The sequence below is a fragment of the Theobroma cacao genome, chromosome 2, assembly GCF_053813885.1.
Source record: "Theobroma cacao isolate CCN51 chromosome 2, ASM5381388v1, whole genome shotgun sequence".
Classification (NCBI taxonomy): Eukaryota; Viridiplantae; Streptophyta; class Magnoliopsida; order Malvales; family Malvaceae; genus Theobroma; species Theobroma cacao.
The window spans coordinates 50,324,957-50,345,088 of NC_142640.1; the positions used below are offsets into that span (position 1 = coordinate 50,324,957).

Sequence of the window (20,132 nt, forward strand, 5' to 3'; positions counted from 1 at the left end):
TAAGCGAATATGCCCAATCCTCGATTCTCGAGGTCGCAACAATCCTGGGGTTGATATCAACGGCCAAGAACAGCGAATGTTTTTCTCAACACGAGATCAACGGTCCAAAATCACTCCTCGCTGTAAACAAGAAATATTTATTAATTAGGGTTTTATTGATTTATTCATTTTCTTCCCTGTCTTTCGCAAGCACAGCCAAAAGTCAGTAACCCGAACCAGCCCTCGTTTCTCTCATTTTCCTCTCCATTTTCTCGGGAAAAAACAGAAAGCATGGGGAAAGGTCCTGGTCTCTACTCCGAGATCGGCAAAAAGGCTAGAGGTGAAAAAATCTCTCGTTTCCTACTTTAGTTTCATTTCTTTTTTTTCATTTTAACTGCTTTGAATTATATTTTGTCTTTTTTTTTTAAAATTCAGATCTTCTTTACAAGGATTACCAGGGCGACCACAAGTTCACTGTCACTACTTACACTTCCGATGGAGTCGTGAGTTTTTCTTGTTAATTTTTTCAGCTGATTTCATAAAACTTAAGCTGTTCATTTTCGATTATTTTAATTTGATTTTTGACTTTAATTAACTCTTCTAAGATTAATACATATATATTTATATATGCGTTGTTTTATGGGCCTGATTTCGTATTTACTATTTTATTTCAGTTATTAATGATTGTGTTGATTGAGTCAAAACTATTATGTGTAATGTAGATGGAAGCATGTTATTATGTTTAAGATTTTAATATTTTTCCTTAATTATAAAATTTCATATGATTTCTCTACATTTTATCTTTATTTGATATGTTTGCATGAAAAAATTATTTGCCTGATTGAATGATTGATCTAGAGAGTTGGTGTTTTTGGCTCATTGTTTCCTTTTTTATATGCTAATTTCTTATCTAGTTGATATTTTGATTCTTTAATTCGGTATACGTGTCAGGCAATCACATCAACTGGGATTAAGAAAGGTGAATTGCTTTTGGCTGATGTAAGCACTCAGCTGAAGAACAAGAACATCACAACTGATGTGAAAGTCGACACTAGTTCGAAAGTGAGTTATTCAGTGTTCTTACAGTTCAATAAGAGCTTGTATCTCTAAGGCCATAATCATATAGTTTCTGCATGCATGCATGCATGAATATTTCATTCTCATGAACACAAATACAGTTGATGTTATTGTCCTGTATTGTTGTGCAAAGTGGTATCGCCCCTTAAAAATTGTGGCAATGAGCTTTCTGTGTTTTTATACTTTTTGATGCTGTCAATTTGGTTTAGGCTTAGATATGATCTCATTGTGATGTTTTGAATTTTTTAATTTTTGTAGCTTTTCACCACTGTCACTGTTGATGAGCCGGCACCTGGGTTGAAGACTATCTTTAGTTTTGTTGTCCCTGATCAAAGGTCTGGAAAGGTAACAGAGACTTCCTTATCCTCTCATTAAAATTTATGTTGCTAATACCATTTTAACATGCTGGTTTAACTAATGATTTGTGGCTATCTTAGCCTTTCCTTTCTCTACACTTATTGGCTTCACGTGGGCATGACTAGGTCTCTATTGTTCTTAACAGGTGGAACTGCAATACCAGCATGAGTATGCTGGAATTAGCACTAGCATTGGATTGACTGCAAATCCTCTTGTTAACTTCTCTGGTGTGGTGGGAAACAATTGTGTCTCTGTTGGAACTGATCTTTCATTTGACACTGCCAGTGGGAACTTCACCAAATTGAATGCTGGATTGAATTTTACCCATTCTGACCTCATTGCTTCCGTGACTGTGTAAGTAGTCCTTTCTCCGGAGTTGGGGCTAAGTTTTTAGGTCTGCATAAGTAGTTTTTCTCGTACATGGAATTGATCCCTTAAGAAGCCAATTGCTTTATATGATCCTGATCATTACTTAGGCTGAGTCATTTGTGCTACTTGTGCATGTAATTCATTATTCTTTCTGGTTTTGATGTTGTTATCTTTGTGAATAACTACAGCAATGATAAATGTGACAATCTTACGGCTTCCTACTATCACATTGTTAGCCCATTGACTAACACAGCAGTTGGTGCGGAGCTTACCCATAGCTTTTCAAGCAATGAGAATACCCTCACATTTGGTACGCAGTACGAACTTGACCCATTGACCACAGTGAAGGCTCGGTGGAACAACTTTGGCCGAGCAAGTGCATTGATCCAGCATGAGTTCCGCCCAAAATCTCTCTTAACTATCTCTGGGGAGGTGGACACCAGAGCAATTGAAAAGAGTGCTAAGGTTGGGATGGCCTTGCTACTCAAGCCATAGGCAAAACTATTACCTTTGTGTGAATGAAGGCAGACCTTGATTTTGATTGGTGGAGACTGGAGAGAAATAATGTAGTTTTTACGGATTTGATGGTCATGGATTGTAAAAAATAATTGCGATTCGCGAACTGAAATCAGCAATTTGTTGAACAAGTTTCATGTTGTCTATTCATCTGTGAAATCAAGTGTTGCTTACGTGCTATTAGTTCACTTGCTTTACTTAATTTCAGTCACTAATATTGCAGGCAGGGTGTTATCGGTCAGTATTTGCTTGATTTTCAGATGAATTGCTGTTTGAGGTAATTCAGTCCAGAGTGTTGGATTTTAGATGAGTTCTTTCAACTGGATTCCAGTGTTTGGTAGTGACTAGTAACCGTGTTGGTTATTTTTCACATACATCATAAACAGAATCATCCAATCCGAATAGGGTTTAGGGTTTATATTTGTCGATAATGGATCAAATATTACTATCTCGTAAATATACCAATGCTAAATGATAAACGTATAGAAATTATTCATTGACAGTGTATCAAATATAATACACAAGTGGTAGCAACAGATGAAAAGCCATTAAATCTTTTTATCCACAACCAAAAACTGTCATATCTTTAGGTACAATAACGAAGCTCAACACCCAATTTATTAACAAGCATGTACTACTCCTACTATATTGTTTTTGTACATATTGAGAAAGTCCAAAGATTTAGAAAGGAAATTTGTACATATTGAGAAAGTCCAAAGATTTAGAAAGGAAACTTGAACCATAAATCTCAATCATATTAAGGAGGGGTAACGATGCTTAGGCCGAATTCGGATTCCCACTCCCTACTGTTATTAACCAAAATGCTATGCAAGACTTGAGGCTACTCAATGGTTCTGCCTTGGAGAAGGCCATCCCTGATTTGACTAGCAATGTCTCTTACAGCACCTGGTCCATGTGGGATGAAAACAGAGTTGGATTTTGATGATGCACCAATCTCCTTCATTGTGTCGAAGTATTGGGTCACAAGAACCATGTCCATCACATCCTTAGATGTTGTCCCAGGTACATTCACAGAGAAGGCCAGCACACTGTCCCTAAGTCCGTCTACAATAGCCTGGCGCTGCCGAGCTACACCAAGTCCAGCCAGATACTTTGACTCAGCATCTCCTTCAGCTCGCTTGATTTGCAGTATCTTCTCTGCTTCAGCCTTCTCATTGGCAGCAACCCTCAATCTAGCAGCTATTTATGACAAGTAAACATATATCAGGATAGACAATATTAATGGTTAAACAAGCTATACTATCCTAACATAATTTCTTCATCTGATGCACAGGTAGCTCTTCTGAATATTCCAAGGCTAGCAAGTGTACGAACATTGACTAACAAGGTACAGTTTCAATAAATTAAGGGCAAGGAAGCCAACTAAAACAGAAAAATAAATACAAGTATTCATAAAGTTCTGCAAAATATACCTGCATTTATCTCATTCATTGCCCTCTTCACATGCTCATCTGGTTCAATATCCACAATAAGGGTCTGAACTATCTCGAACCCATAATGCGACATGGCCTAAAGATCCACAATAGCAGGTCTATTTTAGTCTGAACAACTTTGGTTAGTCCTAAAGCAACATAGTGGACAGAGCAATACCTTTTCAAGTTCTTCTTCCACAGCTTTGGCAATATCATTCTTCTGTTCAAATACTGAATCCAGATCCAACTTTGGAACACTAGCCCTAATAACTAAATAAAAAATATATTCCATTAGTTCATCCTCAGAACTATGATCTAAAAACATAATGACTTGAATTTTGGCCAGGTAAAGTATGAGTAGACTTGATTAATATAAACACAGATTGCGTAGGGTTCAAAGCACAGAATAATTCTTCAAAACATTCAAAATCTTTGAGAGCAAAAAGCTGAGAAAACTTTAGAGAGAGAATTCAAATGATTCACATCCTCTATAAGGCGAGAAATGGAATGAGGTTCAGATGATTCCTGAGACAGTGCCAAGGGAAAAATCATATGAAAGGTCCCAAACAATGAGGAAATCCTTTTTGAGGCGTAAGTAGCAATAATTGTTCAAATTTAAAATAAGCACAGATCAGATATTAGACATAGAGTTGATCAAAAGATATTAGAAATAGAAGAAGATGGAGCAGAGCAGCTGTGATTCACTTTTCTACACAAAGTAAGATAAAGTTAGAACATAGATACCATCAAAGACATATGATTGGATCTGAGCTCTGGTATTGCTGAGCTTATAGAAAGCATCTTGAGCCTTGTCTGCTAAGGCTCGGTACTGAATTGAAGCAACCACATTCACAAACACATTATCCTGAAGACATTATAAAATATCAGAGTCGGTAGGAGTAATAGATGGAGGTCCACACTCTAGACAGATCAGCGAATGCTTTTCACTTAAAAAGAGCACATAACCAACCATGCATCAACTCCATTCAACACTGTTTCTCACAGCTTTTTACAATAAAATCTCTCAATCAATTTGTAATAACTGTTTCTCTTTCAACCCCTCAGAAAATAAATAAAAGTACAAATTAGATGGAAAAAGAACCAAACGCTCAGAAATTTTGAGAAAAATAATTAAGTGCTCTGACTGCCTTATCAAACTCATTATTACCTTTCTCTTTATATTTTCCAAACAATAAAATTTAAACTTCCATTATCAATAACTCGTTCCTTTTATCTTATGAGAAGCATTTTATCCAATCAAACCATATTATGAATTCTAAAACAATAACAGCTATTTTGGATTGAAAATTCAAAATAATGTACCAGTCATGTGGATATCAATTATGCAACAAACCTTGGTTTTTGTTTCGCATCGAACATCCAGTTGCTGCACACGCAAGGAGAGAAAACCAGCTGCCTGTTTTCCGAAACACCAAGGCAAACAATGACAACCAGGCTCAAGCACTTCATCAAACTTCCCAAAGGTTTCTGTAATAGCTACAGTTGACTGCTCCACTTGAATACACCCAAGAACTTGCCCCATTTTTCTGATACAAATCAATTATTCCAACATCAATAAGCATACACAGCCTCCAATCAAAAGATTAAATTCACGTAAAAAGAAAAACACACACACAACAAATCAATCTTTCTTTCACACACATTTTGCGTCCGATTTGTAGAAAACCAAACAAACTGTTCCGACAATTCCTTTAAATACTCAACTAAGACACAAGAAACTCATACTAATATATCACATCTAACGTAATAAACAAATAAATGACACCCATGTCAAGAATCAAGACAGTTGTTACCGGTTATACTCGAGGTTTTTAGATACCAACAAGCATGAATACATCCACAAACATAAAATCGAAAAGATAAGAACAAAAGAAAGAAACTTTCGTTAAATCTTTCAACCTTGATCGTGACGGGTTCTCTAATATATACTCAACTACAAAGCAAATACGATTCAAGCCTTCTTATTACATAACAATTAAGGGTGCAGATAAACGACCCACCAAATAAAACCACCTTTTCAAAAGATGGAAGTAGTCAGCAAACGTTGTGTTTAATAGAACTAAGAGAACTTTATTTGTTTATACAGCTCAGGACAGAGAAGTGAGAGCTACCACCATTAAAAAAATAAAAAAGAAATAAAAAAACAAAGAAAAAAGAGAGACACCTTTGTCATTAAAATACTGTATTATCGTATCCACGTAAGACAAAAACAAATCTTCATTGAAATAAGAAAATCAAGGTTCGTTTACAGTTGACTCAAATATCAATGGCGCAAAACGTGAAAACCGAGTCAACTCATAAAGAAACTCGAAGCTTTCCAAGAAACTTTCAGGTCAAAATAATGAGAAAATCAAGTGTTTTCATGATTTCAAAGAACCAAAGACAAAAACAACAGTCAGTGAGCAAAACTACAGAGGGAAATCAAAAACGAAAAAAGAAAGCAAAAAAAATGGAAAACCCAATCTATCATTACGAGAATTGCATTACTCCAAGAAGAAAAAATAGGAAGATCTTGGCTTACCTTAACAAGAAGGAATTCAAGATTCCGAGAAAGAGGCAAATAAATCGTGAAAACACAGTTTGCTCTTCGCTCGCGAGTCGCGCAATCTGATACTCCTTGATGATAATTTAATAGTTCGAATTAGAACTAAAGCAATTTCGGGGAAAGACGACGACGTATGAGAAAGTGCGACGAATTGGGATAGGGACGGAATGGGAAGAGACAAGTCTTTCTATTCCCTAGTCGTTTTGTCTGTTTCAGCGCGTAGAAGATATTTTGCGCCGTCGCTTTACAAACCACGCGGGAAATAAAGTCGTCACTATATCCCTTAACGAGGATCTAATTTCTCAATTATTTTATTTTATTTTATATAAAAAAATTTATTTTGGTAACTGCCGTGAATTCATCATAATTGGTGTAGAATAAATAAGATTTTTTTTTAAATATACATCCATTGTTTCGTAAATAAAAAGTACACGTTTTCATTAAATTTGACAATTATTATTTTTTATTAAACGTTTAAAAGTTATTTGTGAATATAAATTAAAAAGTAAGAATTTTTTATTATGATATAGAAATAAAAAGCTTTTTTATATAAATTTAATCCGATTTTGATCTAAATCAAAGCATGCTGATCCGATGATCACGTCTAAATGAATAATGGAGTGGTTCACACCAAATTTGTTTTGGGTTCATAACTTGACATTTCCATACTGTTATGGACGTCGTTCTCCTAAAGAGAGGGCACATCCAATATGGACCATTTGGGTGGGCCAAGGGATTCCATGGCCATTTAGTTAACATCTAACAGGTCCAATATCTTCGAAGTTTATTAATGCAATTAATTCAAGATTAACCCTAAATTTTACAATATTTAAAGAAATATTACAAGATTTTTAAAAAAATGAAATCGATATATGATTGTCATATGATGTGAATCGATCCAATATCTTCAAGGATCACCGAAACAATTAATTTAAAATCAATTTTAAATTCAGTAACAAAACATAATATAATTACCTTATGATTGTTTTTTTAAAATTAAATTTACATTATGTAATTATAAATAAAATTTTATTTTTTAAAAAAACTAAACAATAATTTAATATCGATATAATTTTTATCTTTACATGTTTATGTTCAGCATTAAACTTAGTGTCGAGAGTATATATTTATATTTACATATTTATGATTAAGACAATATGCCTGCTCTTAACCTAGTGTCGAGAGTACCCGATTGCCCCTACAAAATAAAGGTCAAATGGTTATCAAGAATTTGCCAAGACATGTCCACGTTCAATCTCTATCCAGACACTTTTAATAGTGCATGCCGGCTTGGAATGGGCTTCTGGCTAGAATCGGACGCAATTCCAACTAGCCACTCTCATCACCACGCAATATCCTGCGTGATCACGTACTTTACCACAGTAATTACGTGCAACATTACCACTGTAACTCTTTTTTCTTTTTATTTTTAAAAATATTGCTTAGCTATAATGACGTCATAAATTGGTAAAAAAGGTAAGTGGTAAGACTATAAATTAATAATTATAACCAAAAAGGATTTCTAGGAATTTCAGAAAAAGGAAAGAACCGAAAAGTACTCTCTGATCGGTACCCCGTCAGTAAAGTTGATACTTTTACAGTCGACGAATCTCATGAGACTAGTATCAACGATGTTTTCCTCGTGTCGTTGTTCGTCGGCGATTACTAAAACCGCCTCTCCGGTACCGTCTCTGGCCGCCTTCTCCATTCCACCGCTACGCCGTGCTTTCGTTTCCTTCAGCCACCTTTCATTTACCCGGAACTCAGTTTCGTCCGGGAATCTAAAGTTTTGCACCGTTTCCGCCTCTAAATCAGATTTTCAATCCCACTCTTTTCGTCACGAGGTGATCCTCTTCTTGTTCTTAGTGAAAAAGAATGATAATCTTTCGTGAAATAATGTTTCATTGTGGAACTGTTTCAGCTTACAGTTCTTGTTTTTCTTGCTCTTCTTTTCTCGTATACGTGCCTGCTAGAGTCTGCTAGATGACTGAACACGTAAAGTATTAACAAAAACTTCACCGATTTTACGTATTTTAAATTAATAATTTTAAGCTCTGTTTTCATATGATATATAGTTCATCTTTTTTTTTTTTTAATAAAATGCTCAAATTTAAGATTTTTATCTAAATTTTATCGCTTTCTCAGTGTTTGAGTTAAGCTTAAGTGATAGATTATATGATTAATTTAATATCTAAATTATTTAAATTCTACATTATAAAGTAATTAGTGAATAATAAGTGATCAATTATAGTAGTAAAAGAACACAAACTTATGGAGATTTTTGTGTGATTTTATTTGATAAAATTTAAGTAATGTATAGATATATTCAATATTTTTGTGTGAAAATGGTTTTTTTTAAACTTATATTGTAAGAAGTGCATGATAATTTTGAAATTTAAAGCCGAAAAGATAAATCTTTTTTTTATTAATATAACTAGAAAAAAATTGGTATTATGCATTGTATGTGTGACTAAAGCAGTGAAAATTATTACAAAAATAAGGGAGTTTTTTTCCTTTATACTTTCTAGAGAGATCCAGCAGGGTAATTTAATAAGCAGGTGTTGGTTCTTCACGTTTTAGTTTACTATATTGGCGTCCAGCACGATAGATTCTGCCTTATAAGTAGGAGAAAACAGAGCTAAGATAAAACTGAACTTCTTAAAACCAAAGATTTGTTAAGACTCATCCCTCCCTAGGAAAAAAAGAAGGGGAAAAAGATGTTGCAGAGTTCTTTAACTTGGTCCTGGAAGCTGGCAAAGCCAATCTCTGGCCTTCTCAATGTGAATATCTTCAAGTTTTTTACTTTACTTTTGTCCAATATTTGTATCTCAACCATTTACTTCTTATATGTTATCTTTGTTGCAGGGAGGTGAATCATTTTTCAGAGATGTCTTGACAAGTATGGAAACAGTCTATTTAAATAGAAACCCCACTGCAAAAGCCATCTTGGAACTTGTCCACTCTGTTGATGACGAACAAATCTGCTATGATCATCTGGCTTTCAGGACTTTTGGGGTAAGCTGCCTTTGCTTTCAAATTGTTTGAGAATCAATTGTTCTTAATTAATTATATTGAGCTCTGAATTCTATCTCATTTGGTAATTTAGGTAAATGGTTATGGGATTAGCTCCATTGCAAGCTTTTTTCTGGACTACGGGTATACACAACAGGAGGAACTAAGATTTCCTGCTAAAAAATTGAAAGCCTTGTGGTTTTCTCCTCCCCGTAGTTCCTCACAAGATGGTGGCAGTGGTATTAATGGGCCCTTGCCAAGAGTATTCATTTCAGAGCTTCTCGTGGATCAAATGAGCCCCAAAACTCAGGTACGTCTGTACTGGTGCAGTTTAAGTCAACGTTATTTTTTGGCCGTGGTTGGTGAACCACGTGGTCTTGCAACGTGGAAACCCACATCGGACTAGTGCAGGTTTTAATACTATTTATAACGACTCAAGTTTAAGCACCGGCTCAATAACATTTCGGACCTAAACCATGTGATCTTCAAAAATTCAAGCTCAAATTACTAGTAATAATGAATTTGGATTATTATATATGTCTTAACAATCATATTTGCATCAGATGTGAATGTGGGGTATCACAGTTGGTTCCAAAATATTATTTATCTTAAGTGAAACTAGTTAAAAATGTGAATTGCGTCTATCAGGCCTCCAAATGTTTGTAAGACCAGTAGAATTCATGAATTTTCTTGCCTAGAGTTGGATTAAACTGATAATTGTTTTAGCAGATTTTTTTTTTTTTATATTCTACGATTTCATCTCCACTGTTTTACAGATGATGTTCAAGGTCAATAATTAATGTGGGAAAGCCCTAATATAAAAAACTATGCCTTTCTTTTTCTCTAACATAGAAAGATCCCTCAGTTATTTGTACAGAAATCTAGCCAAAGATGCTATAATGGGGAGACCATAATTTGCATCTGGCATTGTCCTTGCATCTTGTTTCTGTTTCTCATCTGCTCATTTTAGTGACAATGATATTTCAGGAAATAATCAGAAAATACACTGAAAAATCTGGTAGTGGGAATAAATATGCAGCTCTTGCAAGTTCTCTGGGATCTTTAACATGGGAGAAGCCCTTGTATTCTGAATTTCAACAACTGGCAGGGTATTTACTTGATTGTCTTTCTTTATTTGAGCAAACATATTTTCTCTAGGAAGATAGAACATTTAACAATATAAAATGAGCGGACTTTACCTTTTGACATCTTAGTGCTATACGAACTAAGGTGATTGACTTTGATTATGGACAAGCCTTCCTTTACAAATGCTTATTTACATTTGTCTAATGCTCAGGGAAAGTGAATATGCTGCTTGGACCCTTGTCAATGGCTATGCACTCAATCATGTCACTATCTCCACTCATCGGCTGAAATCTAACTTGAGGAATATCAAACGCCTCAACCAGTTCATCGAACAGAATGGGTTCAAGTTGAATTCTGAAGGAGGAGTTTTAAAAGGTTTGCAACTTTTTGAAACACTTCACGCTGTTTTATATTAGTCATACATGGAAATTGCTGATAGTTATATCAAGCAGACTCCTCTCTCAATGTCAAATGTCATAGAATGGAATAGGAAGGATATGAGATGAATGGAATACACTAAATACTCATAAAAGCAGGTCTTTCAAAGTATGAAATGATAGCTTTTGGCTGCTCTAATTTTAATTTTAGAGAATGAAAAGTTCCTTTGGCATTCTGGCGCGAAGAAGAGGGTTTAATGGATTAAGCTGTAAAAATGCTATGTATCTTTGTGAGTGTGTGTGTTTTCTGTAATCATGCTTGAGTTAAGGGTCTTCATAACCTGGGAAATACTTGGTGCCAACCAGATAATAAGAAAAAATTAAAGCTTTTTGAGGAGCTCTCAAGCTTTTCATAGTTACTCTGGATTTCTCCAGCCATTAAGAGGCTAAGATTAGAAGCTTCTCTGTATTTCTTTCCTAACTTTAAAACTCAACAATAAAATATGCATATGGTGTTGTGCATAAATGTCTAGTGAATAGCTCCAACTTTAGGGGTTAAATGTATTCTTTTCTGAATGCTTCCTTGTAATCATCAATGAATAAGAAATCTTGAATGAACATGCACTTGGCGCAGCTGGGATTATTATTCCGTTATACAAGTAAACTATTGAACCTTTCTGCAAGATTAGAAATTGTTCAGAACATTTCATATTGCAATAGCTATTTAGCTTATTTAGGGGTTGTTGTCTTTTTCCTTCCTCCTTCAACCCCATTTGCTGTTCTAGCAACAGCTTTCATGTGTATACTCATTTTTCTGTCTGTTAGATATGCTGCTTATGACCATGTTGAATATTGTCAATAATCAATTATTGCTCATGTTATTGGTTGGAAAATGAAGTTGACAATTTAATGGCTTTATTTCCTCCATTTCAGTGAGTCCTGATGGTCTTCTGCTGCAAAGTTCAACAGTGGCAGATTCAATCCCTTTCTGTTTTTCTGACGGTGTCAATGAGTCTGTCCCCTGTTCATACATCGAGTTCGCAGAACGCCTTGTGCTGCCTCAATATAAAAACTTGCCTGAGAATGAGGTATTAACAATATTTTGGTTGTTGATAAGAGAGATTAATTTCAATAAGATACTTAAGTGAATGTACAAAAAATCTAGTATTTACACGGATCCATTGTGGATATTAGCTCACAGTGTTAGCTTTGAATGGTTTTAATGTCATTGCTTCTCTGTAGACACAATCTTCTGATTATCGATTAATCTGCCAAAAATACGTACTACTATAAACGCTTCACAGGTACTGACTACTTGTATTATGAACTTAATTGCACAGGTTCAAGAGTTCCACAGGCGAGATGGATTTGAGGTTGGAAATGCTGACAAGATCTTTGAGAGCACATCGAAAGAGCAGCTTACAAGAAGAGCTTGATGGGGTGCATACCAACATCTTTATCAGGATCATGGCTGGAACTCTGGGTAAATCTAGCCAGAGGTCCCATAATAAGTTAGTCTTCTTATCATAGATCTAAGTGTAAATCAACTAGTGTCGTAGTTGTCCAAAGTGCTAAAAATAATTCCCTGTAGTATAATGAAAGGAGTTAAAGAGTCCATTTGAGTTTGAACCGTGGCTATATCACAAACCATGATTCTACATTTAATCACTAATCATATGTTTTAGACTTGTTCTAAATTCCTTCAAGGAATTCTTCAAAATGATTGATGGACTAGTTGCCAATGATCTAACAACTCATTGCCAAACAGTGTTTGATCGGGATAAAAGGCTACTCACCAAGAGAGACAATGTTCGCTACAGGCAACTCTTACAGCCAAGCGGATGCTACCAAGAAACAAGCACTTTGTGTACATCAAGGAAGAAAAAACAGAAAGGAGAGAGCAAATCTTTAATATTTCCAAATAGATTAAAGCAACAGATGGTTAACATGGCGTTGTGCTCTACAAGCTTTCACCTGCCATGACTATCCTGCTGGGGAGGCTATCATCCTAAACACAACATGAGGCAAGCATGTTTTCACTGTTGCTTTTTCCATTGTCTGGGAACAAATGCTTTGACAGAATACATCTATACCGAGAAAAAAGAAAGGGAAAAGGAAGTAAAATGATGAGATGAGGTCGAGGAAAAAAAGGATAATTAACTACCCAACATTATGGTTTACCATTGGGTTTCGGTGACTGATAGGGATACTGATGGTGATAGGGAGAAGCATGGGAACCGTTTGGAATGGAAAGGCTCCTCTGCCCATTCCTGGAAAGCAATCCGGCTTGAGTTCGGATACCATTTCTAGCATTCGGACTGGACCCTATGCGTTCTGCTTGCATTGTCTGGAAATAATACGATGAGCTTGCCATGTCCTTGAGATTCGGTAGAGGCTTCAAGGCTTCCACCACTTCGCTCATTAAAGGTCTGGCTTTTGGATCGCGGCTAAGACAGTGAGCAGCCAGCTGTGCAGCTTTCTGAGCACCTTTAATTGAGAAGTGACCTTCAAGCCTAGGATCTATCAACCTATAGAACCTTCTTCTCTCTCCTAGATGAGGCCGAGCCCATTCCACAAGATTGTGTTCTCCGTTAGGTCGGTTTTTGTCCATGGATCTTCTACCAGTCAACATTTCAAGTAGAACCACACCAAAACTGTAGACATCACTTCTTGATGTAAGATGTCCTGAGACAGAATTATGTTCATCTGATTAGACTCAATAAGGAGGAAATAGAAAAACAAGGCATTGCTTTTCATAGGGATAAGCACGAATGTTATTGAAAACAAGGAAATACATACAGAAAATTGCAGGCAATCGAAATTAAAAGCTAACTTGCACATCTTTTTACTTTCAAGGATAAGGTTGAGGGAATTAAAAATGGGGAAGGGGGATGTAAGTCGGCAAACTTTTAGAAGCATCTCCTTTTAAGTAAAGCTTACCAGTCATTACGTATTCTGGGGCTGCATATCCGTATGTTCCCATCACACGGGTTGATACGTGGGTTTTGTCTCCCTCAGGACCATCTTTGGCAAGTCCAAAATCAGAAAGCTTTGCATTATAGTCCTGAAATGGCAAATTACTATAATGAGTAATCCACACCAAAGAAAAAATTCTTTTTTTTTTTGTTTAAACAGAATTTTTATTGAGGTTAAAGCTTTCGCCACATACTGCATCTAGTAGGATGTTAGAGGTTTTGAAATCCCGATATATTACTGGCCTTTCTGCCTCTTCATGAAGAAAGGCAAGACCCTTTGCAGCACCTAGTGCAATTTTCATCCGTATGGACCACGGAAGAGGCAAGGATCCTGCATAAATCATAATTTGCAATAAACAACAGAGAGTTACAATGTTATCTAAGAACATAAAACTCCCAACTAGAGAATATAGCTATAATAAATATGTAACCTATCATGGTTCAGCAGTAATACAACAGACTATCTAAGAGGTCAGCATCTTCTGAAGTAGATTGGGGATCCATTATTTCTGAAACTTCAATCTAAAAAGCAGCCATATGTGAAAGAGATGAAATTTGTTCACTCAATTTTCACAAGAAAATATATATAGCAAGTGATTGAAATCCACCTATTTATAGGTTGTGAATGAACATTCATGATGTCCTAAAAAAATGAACATTTTAAAGTAAAATATCATTGATCAAAAAATTGGTCTTAAAGATGAAAAAACAACTACGTACTTCTGAAAAGGTGGTTTTCCAAGCTTCCGCGAGGCATAAACTCATACACTAGCAATCTCTGATCATCTTCAATGCAATAACCAATAAGTTTAACCAAGTTAGGATGGACGAGATCACCAAGAAAATTAACTTCGGCCTGCCACATTGATGATCCAAGAATCAACAAAAGACTAAATGGTTCTAATGAAAACAGGAAGAAAATGAGGCACTGGTATGACATAATCTGTACAGTAAAAATGCTGAGGAAAGGTGCAAACCAGCCATTCTTTATGACCCTGGAGGCCATCATGGTTGAGTGTTTTAACAGCAACAGTAAGCCCAGTGCCTGGTTTTACGGGAGCTGTTCCATTTTCCTCGATCCACCCTTTGAAAACACAACCAAAACCACCTTCACCAAGGAGACTCTCAGGTCTGAAGTTTCTAGTTGCCAACTTTAGATCATTAAATGCGAACTTCCGTAACCGGGATGCAACTTTAAGCTCTTCTTCAAGTTTGGAAGTAGATGCATTACTTTCTGCATTGCTAGTGGTTGTAGACGAGACAACTGGAGCTGTTGGTTGATCTCTACTGGTATCATTCGCAGATTTGCTATCTGTTCATCAATGCACAGATTAACATGTTAGAAGATAAAATTATATGGGTCTCTACAAGGAAAAACACATATTTGTGGAATTTGAGTTGCCACACCTTCTACCATTTTCCATATGAGTTCCAGCATGATTAGAATGCTGATACAGTGATAATATAGTCCATTTTTTAGTATATATATCTGGTAAAACTTCTTTGAGTTTCTCAAATTCATTTAAAATGGAGCAGTAAATACAAACTGCTAAAGAGGATGGTTTCAACCATTACTAAGAACAAATCACAATGGACTGTAAAACTTTTGAGAGAGAAATAGAGACAGGAGACCGTAAAAGTTAAACTATATTCATACAAAAACGATTTAGTGCTGAAACACCCAAACTGAGGCACACCAGCACTGACAAACCTAAATTCTGCTACCACCATTCAAATACAACTACTTTGACAAATTGCTGCTAAGTTTGGCAGACAAACCTTCTTTCAAACTACCAGCAATAAAAGAATATTCCATTTACACTGCTTCAAACATGCCATTATATCATCCCACAAGTTTTTAGCGGCCTATTGTCACTACCGTAGCCCGTAACTGCTCCCAAATAAAAACGATCTACTATTCTTTTTAGGCCAGAGAACAAACCTCTTTCTCATTTAAGAAATTCTGGATTTCTACTAACCTTGCTTAAATGGAAATTATTAAAATGCATACTTGCAAATCTTAATACTTTTGTTTCCTAAATTAGTCATCCAGTTATTAATTAATTCTCTAAAAGATTGGTCACAGACTGCAGTTTCCTTCACTTCGTATTCTCACTGTGTTTGTTTCTTCACTTAAACATTGACTTGCTGCTATCATCCACGAGAGTTCAGCATTAATATCTAACTCAGACCACCTAAATTCACATTCTATAATTAGTCTGTGAACAAAAGATTTATATCAAATTCTCCAACTAGCAACTGATTTCCTTCCCTAGCCTCTAAAACAATAACAAACACCATGTAGAAAGAAATTGATTGTGGCAGACAATCAGCTCTAGTGCTAAGAACGAGAGTTTTCACAATGTTTCCAAGACCTATCTTTCCACGCAACAAGACTGAAGATTGTAAAGTTTACAAGAAATGAACACATTACAAGTTAAAAAGATTCTGCCACGAAAGCAAAACAGAATGCAAGAGAAAATGAAACCGACAACAAGTTGAGCAACTAAATTATTGGTTGACACAAGGCATCATGGAAAGTAAATAAATCTTCAGTCCTTTGTCATCCATTCTTCTGTCTTCACATTAACAAACTCATTCCAAATTTCAAGATCATCCATGAGAACAAGACAGGAACTTCCAAATTTCATAATATATTTAAGTCGCTCAAGGTTTTGGTTAAACTCTCATTGGATGCAAAATTTCAAAAAAATAAAATCCCCACTTTCAAAAGAGATATAGCTAGTTAAATTCTACTAATTGGCCCCAATCATATTAGTGAAAACACACTGCTTGAATAATACCTCACTAAGCTTGATGCAGCATCTTAAAGGCTGCACCAAGCCAAAAGAAAAAAGCTAGCATTTGGCTTGGCTTCCCCGTTGTCATCTCCAAGCTACTTACAAACTACCAAAAGCACATTCACATCAATAAATGATCATGACAATAAACATATCATTTCCATCCAGCAAAACATGCCAAAGAGAGCATGATTCAAAGTAATTCCAGGTAACCAAAAACAAAGAAACAAGTTCTACAATTTAATAGCAAAGCACAAAAAGAAAAGTAACATTTAGCAAGAAAAAAATAAAAAAAATTACCATAATGAGTACTGGTCCCACTAACAGAACTATCAACTTTGGATCTTGCAGAAATGCAGCTTCCAATAAGCCTCAACTTAACCCAACACCCTGTTTCTTCTACCACAGCTTCATCATCAAGATCTTCTTTTTCACTGTTTTTCTTCTTCTTCCTTCCCTTTGATTTGCACATATCCCAAGACTTCACCTTTCCTTCCTCCAAACCTAATCCCATCTTCTCTCTTCTTCTAGCCCTAACAATTTCTCATACCATCAAAACCCCACAAAAACTAAAAGTACCCAAATTTAGTAATGTTCTAACCCAAAACCCCACTTTTTCAAAAAAAAGGTAGAGAAAGCTAAAAACAAGAGAAACCCAGTTGAGGAAAGAGCCAGATCAAATTAACCAGACCCAAAAAAAAAAAACCCAAATTTAAAACAAAAAAAAAAACAAAGTAGGATGTTGATGGAGCTTGGAAAATGCTTAAGAACAAAACAAAGTTTGTTTCTTTTCTTCTTTTCTATTTTGGGTTCTTTATTATTAGAGGATGGAATTAATAAATCTCAGCTGAAAGCACGAAAATGTACTCACAAGCTGAAATGCTGAGCTGAATAGTTTAAAAGTTTTTTAAAGCAAAAAAAATTAAAAAGATTAAAAAAAGGAAAAATATTCACTTCTCTTCTTCACTTACTATTATTGATTCTCTTATTTTATTTTTTCTTTTTTAATTCTAAATCGAATCAAAGACTAGAGAAAAAGCAACATGGGGCTGCCCGGAGAAAAAGGGGGCAGGAGGTGCCCGGTGAGAGACAGATTTTACCCCTTACTGGCTTTGGAGGGATTGTACGTTGAGAAAGACGAGAGGAGGGTAGTTCGGGCAGCCGGGAAGGGGTGAAAAAACGTGGGCAGTGTGGGCATAGACAAAAAAATATAAAATAAGAAGTGGGACCTACTTGGATGGTGACGTGTCCGACTTCGGTGGGCGGACGCCAACGCGCGCGTCGACATTGAAAAATTCATGCCTCCCTTTTCCATTTTGTTTTTAATAAGTATTTTCACTTATTTTACACATTTAAAAGATTTATAAATAATACTTGTGTTTAAGTGATAATATATAAATATTTTTTAATACAAATACTTTTACATATTTTTAAGTATAAATCCTTTGCAATCACGGTGACTCGAACCAGGGGGCCTGCTACAATTGAATACTGAGAAGCAGCAACTAGAATTCACAGCTAAAAACATGCACATTGGCAGTAAAAACAGTTACAGAGAGCATTTGTTCACACTATCCCTTTGCAATGCCTGTAAAACTGCTCAGCTTCCCCTCTGATAGTTTCTGCAATGAACTTCCAGGATTTCCTGAAACTGTATTAGCTTTCTGACCCAAGAAATGTCTGCAGTTCCTTTCCCTCCAAGTGAAGTAGATAACAGCATTCTTGATGTCAATCTCCAGTTTGCTTCTGTAAACCAGACATGTGCAAAATATCCTGACAAAGAGTCCTTTCCGCTACTGCAAAGCAATCACTGCTTCTGCTAGTAACATGAAATGCCCCAGTTGTGCAGTCTATTAGTAGTTGGTAGTCTGTTTAAAAACAGTCATCCAAGCAATGAGGGAGTGCCTTTGGGAATTTGACAAGGGAACCAAACAAGTTTTTGCCAGTCAGACCTTCATTTGTTTCCCCCCTAATAGCACTGGCAAACAGTCCTGACATGAAATTTAGAATGCCCCTGACAGATAACTGTCCTAGCCAAAGTTCGCTCCTGCCTTCCAAGATATAGGCTGAAGTCCAAGCCACCCATAAAGAACCAGACTTGATAAGAATTAGCCAAGTATTCTTCAGAATACATGGTTTGCTCCACTCCTTTAAGTTTTTCAGCCCCAAGACCTTTAGATTTGGGATGACAGATGAAATCCCAACTGATACGAGCACCTTAACAGGACTGTCATTAACTTTCCAGAAGAAAGAATGGCATAGTTGAGTAACTTTCTTGATGAACCTCCTAGGAACAAGAGGCACACCCAAATATCTCACTGGCAGCTGACTGATTAGGAAACCAGATTGAAGACTGAATATCTGTAACAGCATGCTGAGGAATTCCTGAAGGCAGTATCTCACTTTCTGAGCTGTTTATTAAAGACCAGAGACTGATAAAAGTCCTGCAGTGCTGGACACCCACGTTATGGCATTTTTGGGATGATATTTTGATCACACCTTGTGATTTTCAAAAAAAAAATATTTGATCACACCTTGTGCAGTTTCTTCATTAAGAAGCTTGGACAGAACATCCATAGCAATGACAAATAAGTAAGAAGGAAGTGGATCTCTTTGTGTTACCCCGCAAAAATCCAACCAAACCCCCATTGATGGACAATGAGAACATAGGAGTTTCAATCCAAAGAGTCAAAAGGCTTCCTGAAATCAATTTTCAGAGCACATCTAGGTTTGACAAAATTCTTCCTAGTGTACCCCTTGACCAATTCATGGGCAAGCAAATACATTCCTCAAACCAAGTTTCTCCCTTCAACAAAAGCACTTTGGCTAGGAGTGATGATATGGGGGCAAGCAAGCTTTAAGGAAAATTTCAACACCAATGGTCATTTTTCTTAGTCCATCCCATAATAAAAATTGTAGTCACATTCCTACAAGTTTTAACACATTGAAATTGCCATTCACTTTCTAATTTTGGTAGTAACTAGTCTTGTGATTTGACATTACAACCAACTTAAAGTTCTAGAGCCACCATCCTCAGTCCCAAAATTTTGCTATAAAAAGATAAAAAAAAATGAATTTGAAAGATTATGACGTTTACAATCCTTTTATGGACAAAACTAAAGGTATTCAATTGGTTGTCAATTTTACTACCTTTTGTTTCTCAAACCAATAGAAGTAATGGTAGGACATAAAAAACAAAGAGAAATTAAGAATGAATTGAAATATACCAGAAAATCATCAAAACCCCAACAGCTGTCCTATACTCTTTAGTCCAGACCTGAAAATTAATACTACTTAAAAGGAATTTAAAAGATTTAATAGAGTATAGGTAGCCCAAGCAAACTTAACGAACTCCTCCCGTTCAAGGAATTGCTCTTTTCTTTTGACTTCGAATATCTATATATATACACAACAATTCAGCATTGCAACATCAAGGTTGGCAGGTGAAGCCACCTAACAGCATTTATTTTTGTCAAGATTTTCAACTAGGATTTTCTTATTCTTACGACTTATCTTACCTATCCCCTTACTATATCCTACTTCTTATAGGCTATTTTGTTCGTGAAGGAAAGCTAGTTCCCAAG

At 35.9% G+C, this 20,132-nt stretch overlaps 4 protein-coding genes across 5 annotated transcripts; 2 read left to right on the plus strand and 2 right to left on the minus strand.

Moving 5' to 3' along the window:
• Nucleotides 1–159: 159 nt before the first annotated feature.
• LOC18610482 (mitochondrial outer membrane protein porin of 36 kDa-like) lies at nucleotides 160–2,486 on the plus strand. The gene is made up of 6 exons (XM_007046159.3): nucleotides 160–319; nucleotides 415–482; nucleotides 931–1,041; nucleotides 1,315–1,401; nucleotides 1,559–1,767; nucleotides 1,971–2,486. Exons 1-6 carry the CDS (start codon nucleotides 271–273, stop codon nucleotides 2,275–2,277), a joined length of 831 nt encoding a protein of 276 aa, XP_007046221.1. The 5' UTR covers nucleotides 160–270; the 3' UTR covers nucleotides 2,278–2,486.
• A 340-nt stretch (nucleotides 2,487–2,826) lies between these two features.
• Nucleotides 2,827–6,433, minus strand: LOC18610483 (hypersensitive-induced response protein 1). The gene is made up of 6 exons (XM_007046161.3): nucleotides 6,274–6,433; nucleotides 5,086–5,278; nucleotides 4,476–4,596; nucleotides 3,910–4,001; nucleotides 3,732–3,828; nucleotides 2,827–3,498 (listed from the first exon to the last, which is right to left on the minus strand). Exons 2-6 carry the CDS (start codon nucleotides 5,272–5,274, stop codon nucleotides 3,140–3,142), a joined length of 858 nt encoding a protein of 285 aa, XP_007046223.1. The 5' UTR covers nucleotides 5,275–5,278; nucleotides 6,274–6,433; the 3' UTR covers nucleotides 2,827–3,139.
• A 1,391-nt stretch (nucleotides 6,434–7,824) lies between these two features.
• Nucleotides 7,825–12,478, plus strand: LOC18610484 (2-oxoadipate dioxygenase/decarboxylase, chloroplastic). The gene is made up of 7 exons (XM_007046163.3): nucleotides 7,825–8,141; nucleotides 9,163–9,312; nucleotides 9,404–9,619; nucleotides 10,297–10,418; nucleotides 10,607–10,770; nucleotides 11,706–11,860; nucleotides 12,113–12,478. Exons 1-7 carry the CDS (start codon nucleotides 7,911–7,913, stop codon nucleotides 12,206–12,208), a joined length of 1,134 nt encoding a protein of 377 aa, XP_007046225.3. The 5' UTR covers nucleotides 7,825–7,910; the 3' UTR covers nucleotides 12,209–12,478.
• A 188-nt stretch (nucleotides 12,479–12,666) lies between these two features.
• Nucleotides 12,667–17,484, minus strand: LOC18610485 (serine/threonine-protein kinase PBL34-like). Of its 2 annotated transcripts, XM_007046166.3 has the most exons (7): nucleotides 16,849–17,484; nucleotides 14,725–15,059; nucleotides 14,468–14,603; nucleotides 13,942–14,078; nucleotides 13,713–13,836; nucleotides 12,954–13,457; nucleotides 12,667–12,859 (listed from the first exon to the last, which is right to left on the minus strand). In XM_007046166.3, exons 1-7 carry the CDS (start codon nucleotides 17,060–17,062, stop codon nucleotides 12,756–12,758), a joined length of 1,554 nt encoding a protein of 517 aa, XP_007046228.3. In that variant the 5' UTR covers nucleotides 17,063–17,484; the 3' UTR covers nucleotides 12,667–12,755. The 2 variants fall into 2 exon arrangements, with proteins under 2 accessions (XP_007046228.3, XP_088660113.1); XM_088803987.1 differs by having other exon boundaries at nucleotides 12,667–13,457; nucleotides 16,849–17,479.
• Nucleotides 17,485–20,132: the final 2,648 nt, after the last annotated feature.